At 34.0% G+C, this 12,232-nt stretch overlaps 1 protein-coding gene across 1 annotated transcript; it reads left to right on the top strand.

Annotated features, from left to right (window-relative positions):
* The first annotated feature begins 218 nt into the window (after nucleotides 1–218).
* Nucleotides 219–2,790, top strand: LOC120281034. The gene is made up of 5 exons (XM_039287980.1): nucleotides 219–258; nucleotides 808–879; nucleotides 1,892–2,221; nucleotides 2,311–2,418; nucleotides 2,527–2,790. The coding sequence occupies exons 3-5, from the start codon at nucleotides 1,973–1,975 to the stop codon at nucleotides 2,788–2,790; spliced, it is 621 nt and encodes a 206-aa protein (XP_039143914.1). The 5' UTR covers nucleotides 219–258; nucleotides 808–879; nucleotides 1,892–1,972.
* The last annotated feature ends 9,442 nt before the right edge of the window (nucleotides 2,791–12,232 follow it).

Here is a 12,232-nt window from a genome sequence, read left to right as displayed (position 1 = left end):
GGTAAGGGTTAGATATGTTTTAGGTGGAATGCATCTTTGCATGTCAAAGGTTCTTACATATGCCTAACTCCAAACTGTTTCACACAATGTTGTTTTCTTGTCCTAGAAATACGAACTAGTTCATACGGCTCTCGAACTTTTTATATTGTTTAGCATAATTCTCTTCATTCTTAGTGTATAAACTTTTCTTTTCAGAAGTTTATTTCTGATCATACCATCATGTGAATGCTAGAATCAGACATTAATTTCTGCTCAATTGTATTCAACACTAATTCTGATTTTGTATTTTCATAATCCAGCCATGATAGAATGTTATTTTGTAAAGTTTTAAGGTATCCTTTTTTCCTGTTGTTCTGTAATAGGAGTATTAAAGAATATATCTGCCCTCATATTACAAGCTGATGGTCATGGACATACTATTAAACATATTATTTGCCCATTATTGAGGGTTATTTGAGGGTTACGTGGAATATCTCTGAATCCTTTTCTTGAGCATCAACTATAAACTACTAACTGGTTACAGGCTTATTTGGGATATATACTTATTAGTGTGTGTGTCTTTGAGCTTTCTGTTCAGTTCTTCTAGTTCTCATAGCAAGGGGTCAGACTCCACTCTAGAGTTATGTGCATTCTACTTGGACAGCAAGCCACACTATTCTAAATTATATCTTAATTTACTTTGCATGCATTGCTTTCAAATCTCTTTCATTTTCCTACTCCTACAAATCTATTAGTGTTGTTATATATATATGCTTCTAAATTCTGTTTCATCTACTTTATTGCTTGGATATAAAAATTTCATTGCAGATTTAAATAATCTGGAGAGCTTAAATTTAGATTCTTGCAAGATTGGGGATGAAGGCTTGTTGAGATTGAAAGGTCAGTTCGAAGATTTCTTTCAAATTGTTGTTACTGTTATTTGATACTAGATTATTTTGATCTTGTTTTGGAAATTTTGTATGCCATCTTTGTTTGGTATACTAGTGCTTTATACAGATTTTTACTGAGGCGTGACATATCTTCCCCTGTTCTATTTTGCACTTACTTATGGACAATTTTTGCGATGATTTATGGTGCCATTGTTTATCCCTTTATTATCTGTATAGCATTGTGTTGTCTGTGCAAACATTAGGATCTGATGCTGTTCATTATCTCCTATAATCGTATTGCTTACTAGTGTATAAATTGATGAAGAGCCACAAATGCTTAACTACAAGCTGAGATCCTGTGGTTATATGCTTTGAGATTAGATTCTTGCCTCTGTTTTTTTCAAAGCATTGAATTGGACTCAAGCGTCTAGAGTGCATATCAATTTTTAAAAATATTTATAACAACCTTCCCTTGGCCATATATGTAATTCATGGTTTTATACAACTATATAAAATATATGACCCATACTTTTGATACTTGAAAAATAATTTTGTTTCATTTTTATGGATTTTAATTTGATGTTTGTATTTATGAACTTGGTGCCAGTTTGGCTGCTCTTTGATGTTGTTGTCTGTTAGACACCTTCTTCTAATTCTATGAAAGCTTATTTAAGGTGTGGGAAGGAGCAAGCTAATGGAGTCTCACCTATGAGCTTTTATTTATGCACCCCTAGCTCTTTCTTAGGAGGAAGACATTAAAATGTCTTTGTTGCCTTTATTTTCTTTATTTTATTTATTTTATTTTTTCTTATGGATATGAAATTATTATAGAAAAGATATTTCCTATTTTTTCAATTAATGTTGATGAATTGGGTATACAATACTTATCTTTTAAAATCCAAAACTTTATAATCTTCTATTTCATGCAAATAATTTACCATCTTTGCACTTTGAATATTTTGTATCATTTTTATAGTTTGAAACTTGTGTTGATAATATTTGATTTATATATATTTTGTTAGGAGAAATTTGTGTGGCCCATAGAAAAAACAAATGTTGTACGAAAAATATGGGATACCACATGTAAAGAACGATTTAAAGGAATGATGGAAGAAGAAAGGAGTCGGGCAAAGAAGAATTTTGGTGTTAATGATATTGCCGAATGCAAAGGTTATAATGAAGGTTGGATAAGAGTTGATATTTGGGATCGATTAATTGACAATGTTTGGAACACTGAAGCATGGAAAAATCGATCTCAAAAAGCCAAGCAAAATAGGATTATTGAAAAACATGGAAGCATTACCAAGCATACTGGTGGATCGATTCCTTTTTTGCTTCATGCGGAGAGGATGGTATACATGTTTTTTATTGATTAAACTTACCTTTTTTTTATGCTTTACATTTTTCTTTTAATTTTATGATCATGAATAATTTATTGTAGGCAAAGCAATTAAATCGGAAACCAACATATGGAGAAGTGTTTAATCGCACCCACAAACGTGCGAAGGGCCTTGGTGATTATATTGATAATAAGTCGAAATCCGTTAGTGTAAGGAATTATATTTCACAATTATTTTCTTGCACTAATGCAAGTTTTATACATGTTTATAATTTTTTTTTATGTTTAATCTAGCACTAATGCAAGTTTCATTTTTAGGATTTGTATACTTCTTCAATGAGCCAGAAATATGGTGCCGATGAATCTTGTCATCCTGAATTTGATCCACAACTTTGGTGTGATGCAATTGGTGGTATGGAGACTACACAGACACATGTATATGGCTTTGGAACTACACCACGTGGAAAGAGTTTCTTGTCTCCTACCAATAGTATTGGGGAAGCATGCTCGACGGCTTGTAGTCCACAAGTTGATCAAACTCCACATTCTAACACCGAGTTGATAATCTACGAGAAGAAGTGACGGTTGTGAAGAACAAACTACAAAGCTTGGAGCATTCTCAAAAAAATATAGTCGTGAGTCGAATGAAATCAAGGTTTTTTTGTCTCAAATTATCGAGATGTTAAATCCTACAACAATTGCTCGGAATCTTTCGGATTTTTCTCAATTTGGGACGAGTGATAGAGGCTAAGAAGAAGATACCATCGATGATGAAGTTTGAATCATGAGAGAGTGACTTATAGAACTTGGGTGCTTCATAACTAGTTTTCATTGACATATGATTTCTATTATTCATATTTTTACTTGTGTATGAATATGTTTTAGATATTTTGAAAGATTGAACTTACTTGCTTTGAATACTATTGAACTTGTGTTTTGTTATGAATAAATAATTTTTGTTTATTATATAGAGTTTGTGAAATGATATTGATTACATGTAATATAGGGAAATGAACCAAGAAAAAAAAATATATAAATATTAAAAAAATACTATCACAAACGGAATTTCATTGGTAACAAAGACTTTTAGGGACGGAATTTCATGGGTGATAAAAACTATTAGTGATGAAATTCCGTTGGTAATAAACACATTCAAGGATGGAATTCTGTGGGTGATGAAGACTATCATAGACGGAATTCCGTTGGAAATAAACACTTTCAGTGACGTAAATTCCATTGGTGATAAAACCTTTAGTGACAGAAAATTCCGTTGGTAATAAATACCTTCAGAAACGGAATTTTCATTGGTAATAAACACTTTAGTGACGGAAATTCCATTGGTAATAAATATTTTCAGTGACAGAATTTTCGTTGGTAATGAATGTTTTCGGTGATGAATAATTCCGTTGGTAATAAACACATTCAGGGACGGAATTTCCGTTACTAATAAACATCTTCAGGAACGGAAAATTCCGTTGGTAATAGTTTAATATCACCAACGGAATTCATTTTTCCAACGGAATAGCATTAGCCACTTGCTTTTCAGCGACGGAAATTTCCAACGGAATATTCCGTTGGTAAAAGTTATCACCAACGAAATTTTACCTATTAGTGACAGAATTTTCCGTCTCTGATGCCCATGTTTTCTTGTAGTGACTCATGCTTGATACCTCTTTATGAGGAAAATACATTGAATTCTTTAGACAAAACCTCTCCTCTTCTATCTGTCCTTAGAATTCTTAACTTCTGGCCTGCTTGTCTTTTAACAAAAGCAAGAAAAATCTTAAACTTACTAAACACCTCATGCTTATACTTCAGAAAATGTACCCAACACATCCTAGAAAAATCATCAACGGATAATAAAAAGTACATACTGCCCCCACAAGATTCTGTTTGCATAGGTCCACGCACATCTGCAAGAATCAGGTGTAACTTATGCTTTGCTCTCCATGATTTTCTAGACTGAAATGGCAATCTTGCTAGCTTCCCAAATATACAACCTTCACACTATTGCATTTTATGAATTTGTGGCAAACCCAACACCATGTTCAGCATTTGTAAACATCACAAACCTTAGAAATTCACATGCCAATATCTTTTTGTGCCACATATAAAACAATTCTTCACTACTGCTCACCAAAGTAGTCACTGACTCTGACTATGACAACTCAACAGGAAACAAATTATGCTGATCTTTGAAGACTTCCATAACTATTTCTCCAGTTTTTGTGTCTTGTATACAGCAACTGCTCTTTTCAAACACAAGTCTATAACCATTATCAATTATCTGACCAACACTTAGCAAATTATATGCTAAATTGGGAACATACTTAACATCATGAATCAGTCTTCTTCCTCCATTTGGAATTTAAACAACAATACATCCTTTTCCCTGAATTTTAAGAGCACTATCATCAGTCATCACCCATTCTGACCTTCTGCTTAACTGACTCTTTCGATGGAAAAAAAATTTCTTGCCTGTCATATGGCTGGACACCCATTATCAAGCAGCCAAATAACCTTCTATTTTGTTGCCAAATTTTGAGCCATCATGAACACATTCCCATAATCATTACCATCAGTCACTGATTGAGGACCAATAGAATTTGCACTCCCATCACCCCGAGGAATTCTGGACCAACAATGAGATTGCATATGCCCAAACTTGCCACAATGAAAACACTGAGTATTCTGAAAATTACCTTTTCCAAATCTGGCATTAATACTTGGGCCGGCAAATTGATTTCTACCATAACTTCTCCCTATTTGACTACCTCTAAAAACTCCTCTACCACCATCATAACCACTTCTGCAAACTACAAAAATAGCTCTTCCTTGGCCTCTATAATTTCTGCCATCTCTTCCTCTTTGAAAAGATCTTCATCCTTTTCCTTGTTCTAGATACAAATTACTGCATGTACCACCACTTTCAACAGACCGTCCTCTTGCGTGAAAGGTTTTATCTTCAGCTTTCTCAGTGAACTTATTAAATCTAGTCTCATGAGCTTACAAACTGCCACTTAACTCATTCAAAGATAACTTATCCATATCTCTTGCCTCTTCTATTGAAGTAATCACATGTTCATACTTCATTGTTAGGCTTCTCATCACTTTAGAGACCACTTCTTTATCTTCAATCTCAAAACCAAGCCCTTTAATTTTATTGACCAATGCAACAACTTGTGAGACATAGTATTGTACATCTTCATCCTCTCTCATTTGTAACAATTCAAACTGCTGCCTCAGAGTGTGTATTCTCACAGAAACCATTTTGGAACTCCCATGATATTCATTCTTAATATACTCCCAAGCTTCTTTAGCCGTCTTCAACCTCACAATTCTATACAAAATAGATTCATACACAGCTTGTTGAATCATATACAAGGTTTTAGCATTCTCTTGTTGACATTACAATTTTTGCTTCTCAATGCCTTCTTCTAGCGGTCCCTCTTCAACCACCTTCCATAGATTCTAACTTCTATACAAAGTCTCCATCTTAACACTCCATTTGTTACATCCTTTATCTTTAAACATTGGAAGAGATCTAGTTGTTACCACTGTTGAGCTGGTTGTCATCTTCACATCACTTCAAAACCAACTAACCAGGCTTTGATACCACTTTGTTAAGAAATAGAAGACCAGAGAAAGAACAGCCAGAATGAAAACAAAGAAATTCATAGAGAAAAAATAAACCAACAAGCCAACAACCCCTTTTCTTCATTCTTTTTTTTTAACTCCCTGCATACAAACAAACAGTACCTATTTACACATTAGATTTACATCTATTCTTAGTCATAATCCATATGTCACATACTTAACAACCTAACCGTTTAAGACTTATGCCTCGAACTTACTCACCAGATTAGATGAGACTATATCAGCCGTTCATTTCAACCGGGTACCTTTCAGCTGCTTTCCCTCATGATTTCAAACTAATCTAACAAACATTAAAGTAACACACTTATACAAACATTGAACTACTTACAACCCACTCACAAAAACAGAACCTCACACACTCAACAGAAATACAAATCATTCACACAAAAACACCATCTTCCCTACACGCCACTTCTCTTCAATCATTTGCTCGACAATTCTATGACCGAATTTGAAATCTAAGTAAAAAAATAGTTAAAATGTCAAACAAAATAAAGTGGAAAACCCTAATTAAACATGCTATCAAACATATCAACAAAAAAGTAAAAATCATAACAAACTAAGTACCTAAAAAAAATCGATCAAAACAACAAACAAAATGAAGAGGAAAACACTAATTGACATGTAATCAAACATATCAACAAAAAAAAATATCAGGTCAAGGAAAAACAATTTATTGCAGGAGAAAACTGAAGTAATCTTACAACAACAAAGCAAGATTGATGAGGTGAATGCAAGGAGATGGTGATGCTAGCAATACCGTAAACATGGTGAGGAAAACATAGATTACACCGATTGACAGAGGGCAACCTGTTAAGAAGATAGGCTAGCAAAACAAAAGAAGAGAGGATTTAGGGATAGTACGAATTTTGGAGAGAGCATGTAGAAAACTAGGCCTAAAGTAAGATGATCACAACACGGGCACATGAAATCACATGCCCAAAGTGACACTTCGACCATCTTGGACAAAAATGCCGAGTCCGACTCTGGCCTTTTTCCCCCAAAATCAAAATAGTAAAATGAGTGGTGTCATATCTGCTCTTCGGGCCCAACTTTGGTAAAACAAATACAGTAAAATATCTTATCAATCTTCACGTTGGTTACTTCAAGCCAAAACTCTGTAAAATAAGCACATCTTGAAAATTTCTATGTCTAAACCTAATTGTTAAAAAAAAAAAAATATATATATATATAATATTATTTTTGTCATTTAGACATGTGTTTTTTTTTTGGTAAACTACATAAATAGTCACTAAACTATAGAGGTATTTATGTTTTTCTCACTGAACTTAAAAAAATTTTATTTGAGTCACTAAACTTTAATTTCACTTCCAACCAAGTCTCTAGGGAAAACGTCGTTAATAGCGTCCGTACGTGGCAAGCCATGTCACATGCCTTTTGCCACGCCAGGGAACTTTGAAATTTATTCCGTCTAAACTTTAAAATCCCTCCCTTACTTTCTCCTTTCTTTACTTTGGGTAAACTACAAAAATAGTCACTAAACTATAGGGGTATTCCTGTTTTGGTCACTGAATTTAAAAACTTTTATTTGAGTCACTAAACATTAATTTCGCTTCCAATCGTCGTTAACGGCGTCCTAAAGTGGCAAGCCATGTCACATGCTTTTTGCCACGTCAAGGAACTCAGAAATTTATTGTCTAAACTTTAAAATCCCAAACGAGACACCAACCTTTACTCCCCCCACTTTCCTCTTTCTTTTTTCTTTCCCCAAACACGACACCAACCTTTACTTTCTCCGAAGGTTTCCCAACCAAAGAAACCCTAATGGCCTCTAATAGCCAATCAGGCGATCAACGGAGTAGTCACTGACAAGCTAGCAGGACTGGTAGTCGTGCAAGTGAGGATGTGGAGGTAGGTACATTTACTTTAATGTTGTTCAGAAAGAAAATTTTGAAATGGAAGGAAATTAACTTTATTTTGTTCATGATTTCTCCATTAAATTCAGAATGTTCTTCATCTTATGCCCTTCTTTTTTTTCTAGATGTTTGCATTTGTTTTTGTGGTTGTATCATAAACTTGAAATTGAAGGACATTTTTTCAAGATGAAGAACATTTTACTAAACTTGAATTTAATGGAGAAATTATGCTAAGATGAAGAACATTTTTTTTATACCTATTCTTAATGCGTTCTTATATTGTATGCTGAATGCTTATTGATGAGGGCTTCCATGTGTTTTATTCTTAATGTGTCATATGATTAAAAGTGTTTTACTATGCTTCCTCTGTCAATTAGTGCACAATTTTTTGTTTTTATTTTATATTTTTCTATTTGAGTTGGTTGAAATGTGGCAGGTTGAAGCATTTTATGATGATTTAGGGTTTGGCAATAGAATGCCTGATTTTGATGTGAATGAAATAAGTGACGGTATTGAGTGTAATGTAGGCTGTGAATCATTAGATGATAATGATAGTTCTGACTCTGAGTTTCATGAAAGCGATTATGATATGGAAGATAATGATGACCAAGTGTTTGATGTCAATGGTGATTTAGGGTTAGAGTTAGATATGTATGGTGTAAACTCTAGGAGAGATACCAGGGTTGATTATGAGGGTATCCATGAAATGCATATGAATGAGGAGTCAGAGTATGAGAATTCAGTGTCTTTACATAGAGTAGATGACTCCGACGACTTATGTAAAAGCTCCAAAAAAAAGTGGAAAGAGTTTAATTATTAGACAGACATTGAAAACAAAAGATTAGATAAAGGGTTGGTTTTTTCTAGTAGAGAGGCACTAAAGGAAGCAATTAGACAATACATGAGGAAAAATAGATACAATGTGAAGCTTGTGAGAAATGACAAAAACAGAGTTAAGGCTATATGCCGAGAAGGCTATACATGGGTGTTGTGGGGATCAAAATTGAACCCTTTTGATAAATTGGATGGTAGCTGGCAAATCAAAACCTATGTCAGTGAGCACACTTGCTCCAAGGAGATAATAAATAGATATATAACATCAAAATGGATGGAAAAGCACTATCTCTACAAGTTTGTTAGTGACCAAATTTACTCCATCAGCTCACTTCAACAAGATGTAAGAAGGGGTTTCAACTTGCTTGTGCCATTGAGCAAGTGCCATAGGGCTAAACTTACACTCTAAACATGGTCCTAGGGAATCCTAAAGAACAATATGGAAAATTTTATGATTATTTGGGAGAGCTTAGACATACCAATGTAGGCTTTACTACAATCTATTTTTTATAGTGTAGGATATTCTTGAGGATGTATGTTTGTCTACAAGAATCTAAATATAGGTTCAAGTCTGGTTTTAGGAATATCATTAGTCTTGATGCATACTTCTTAAAGGGTTACTACATTGGGCATTTAATGGTAGATGTGGGAATTGATGCCAATGATTACATGTATCCACTCGCATTTGCTGCTGTTGAAAGTTTGAATTTTGACTCATGGTGCTGGTTCTTTCAATTATTGAAGCAAGATTTTGAAATAGTTAACTCCTACCATTGGACTTTCATGTCAGATAAGCAGAAGGTACTGAATTTCCTTCATATATCTTGTATGATTTTTTTAGCCTTAGCTTTTATACTTCCAATATTATTACTTACATTATTTCAAATTTACAGGGCCTTGTTGATTCTCTATTGGAGTTGGTGCCAAATGTTGAGTGCAGAAGTTGTGTCAGGCATTTGTACACCAACTTCAAGTCACAACCATCTAATAAAGGCAAAGCACTAAAGGATTACCTATGGAAAGTTGCGAGGTCAACTTACCTAACGGAGTATGAGGATGCAATGCTAGAAATGAGGGCTTTATTAGAAACGGCCTACAAACGGTTAGAAGGTAAAGACCCGAAGTATTGATCTAAGGCACATTTTTCAACAATGACAAAGTGTGACATGTTGCTGAACAATCTTTGTGAATCATTCAACAAATTTATCTTCGAGGCAAAAGGAAGACCTATGCTAAGCATGATGAAAGCTATAAGAACCAAACTAATCATATAAAGAATAGCAATGAAAAAAAGGCAGCTGAGAAATACACAGGGAAGCTATGCCCTAAAATTCAAAAGAAAAATGACAAAATAATTGAAGAGTCTAGTAGATGTTGGGTTGGTTATGCTGGAGATGGAAAATATCAAGTGTCATGTGGTCCAACAGATCAACATGTAGTCAATTTAAAGGTCCACAATTGCTCTTGTAGGAAATGGGATCTCACTGGTATCCCATGTATTCATGTAGTGGCAGTGATGTTTGCTACTAAAGAGAGGCCAGAGCAATATGTCGATGCTTGTTACCACAAGGAAACATAATTGCGCATATATATATATATATTCTTACTTCATTCAGCCTATCAGGGGACCTAACCAATGGAATAATGTGGAAAACATAGAACCTATTTTACTTCTTGTGCTTAAAAGGCCTCCTGGAAGACCACACAAGAACCGAAGGAAGGAAGCAGATGAAATAAGTGAAAGTCAATCCAAAGTTTCCAAGATGGGAGTGAGAATGCCATGCAAAAAATGTGGACAGACAAGTCATAATTTAGGACTTACAAAGGAGAAGTGGGTGCTAACAACAGACCATCTAAATTACCATTAAGTGCTATGAAAACTCTATTAAGTTCAACTTTAAGGGATTTTCTACTTTATTCATTGCCATTGTTTTGTGTTTCTCTAGGTCAGAAATGCTAGTAGACCTTCTGCAATGCAACCTGCAAACCAACTTTCATCTAGAAGGGCACAATCAGGTGCAAGACAAGAGATTATAATTGATCTAAATTACTTAGCCTTGTGTGACTTACGACTGCTAATGTGTATTTTTTACTTAAACCTCAGGAACATAATCCAAGTAGATAAAGCAGATCAACTCCACAAGCGAATGTGATTAGATGGATGCCTGATGTACAACATTTTTACTCAAAAACATTCCTTATTATTGTTGTTATTTTTTCCTTGATAATTTTCAGTGCTAATGATTTACATTCATATGGCCTATCTTTAGGGTACTTCACAAGTTGTAAGCCAAAGTGGATCTAACATAGTTCAAGGACCAATACAAGGGGTAAATTTTTTTTCTTTCGTTTTACTAATTTCCAGCACTTATACTTGGTATGAAATTATGTAGTTTGATGAAATTTTTGCAGTTGGACCAATTTTTTTGCAAAAATTTTTTCTAGCACTGATTTGCAGAAATTGTTTTCCTACCTAGGTTGCTAATAGAGTAGTTTGACCAATTTTTAGTAAAACACCTTATTTCTTCTTTGTTGTAAATCAAGATAAATGTTTTCATCTTGCTAAGGTTATAAACACAATGCTTTTCTGCTATTATGGTTCATGTTATTTAGAATTGTTGTATAGGGTTATTCCCAAGCTACAAACACACAACAAAGTTTTGCAGCTAGAGATGGTTTTGAAAATGCATGTAGGCAACAATATGGGAGACAAGTGCCTTTTAGGTATATAAGGGACTTGCCACAAGTTAGAAGTATGGCCCAAAGAAAAAGGAAAGTGTCTCAACCTGATAGAAATGCAAAGAAACAACTCTCCAAGGATGCACATTAATAGAAGGACTATTATTGGGAGGTTGCACATGCTGTGGAAGTCTTCAGTAGGCTTAGTTTTTGGAATTAGTCTTGTTAAGTTTTTTCTTTGTCTTTAACAGACCATTACATATGCACCTGGGTTTTTGTTAAGTTGTTGGCTTCCAGGCATGTCTGTCAATTTTGTGCATCAACTTGGGATTTGAATATAATTATGTTTAGTTATCAATACAAGTAACTATTTCACCAAAACTCTGTTTGTATGATTATGTTTTGTGAATGTTATTTCAATACTTGATTAGTAGTTTACATCTCTTCTATGATTGTGTTTTGTGAATGTCATTTTTGAACATTCAAAAGTTGATTTATTAAATATATATATTTATATATTCCATAAATTTACAAATACATCTTTACAAGAAAAATTAAATCTATAGTTACAACAAAAACCTGGAAAAAAATCAAGGATAAACCACACAAATAGTCACTTAATTATAGAGTTATTCCTATTCTGGTCATTGAATTTTAAAAATTCAATTCAGGTCACTGAACTTTAATGATGTGGCAAAAAGCATGTAGCATGGCTTGCCACCTCAGGACGCAGTTAACGATGTTCTCCCTGCTGACTTGATTAGTAGTGAAACTAAAGTTTAGTGACCCAAATGGAATTTTTAAAGTTCAGTGAACAAAACAGAAATACCCCTATAGTTTAGTAACTATTTGTGTGGTTTACCCTTTTTTCACTCAAATCTTTGGATTTTGACATATGCCTTAAGTTTTTCTAATTAATTGTTTAGATTTCATGACACATATTTAACCAACATGGTAGAATGGTTGAAATATATTAA

Source organism: Dioscorea cayenensis, chromosome 17, assembly GCF_009730915.1.
Source record: "Dioscorea cayenensis subsp. rotundata cultivar TDr96_F1 chromosome 17, TDr96_F1_v2_PseudoChromosome.rev07_lg8_w22 25.fasta, whole genome shotgun sequence".
NCBI lineage: Eukaryota > Viridiplantae > Streptophyta > Magnoliopsida > Dioscoreales > Dioscoreaceae > Dioscorea > Dioscorea cayenensis.
This window is presented reverse-complemented; position numbering and strand designations above follow the sequence as displayed.

Excerpts from the sequence above, each read along its gene's own strand:
- LOC120281034 (XM_039287980.1), top strand. The coding sequence starts at position 1,973 with ATGATGGAAGAAGAAAGGAGTCGGGCAAAGAAGAATTTTGGTGTTAAT. Across the intron at positions 2,222-2,310 it reads TGCTTCATGCGGAGAGGATG|GCAAAGCAATTAAATCGGAA; the intron begins GTATACATGTTT and ends AATTTATTGTAG. Across the intron at positions 2,419-2,526 it reads ATAAGTCGAAATCCGTTAGT|GATTTGTATACTTCTTCAAT; the intron begins GTAAGGAATTAT and ends TTTCATTTTTAG.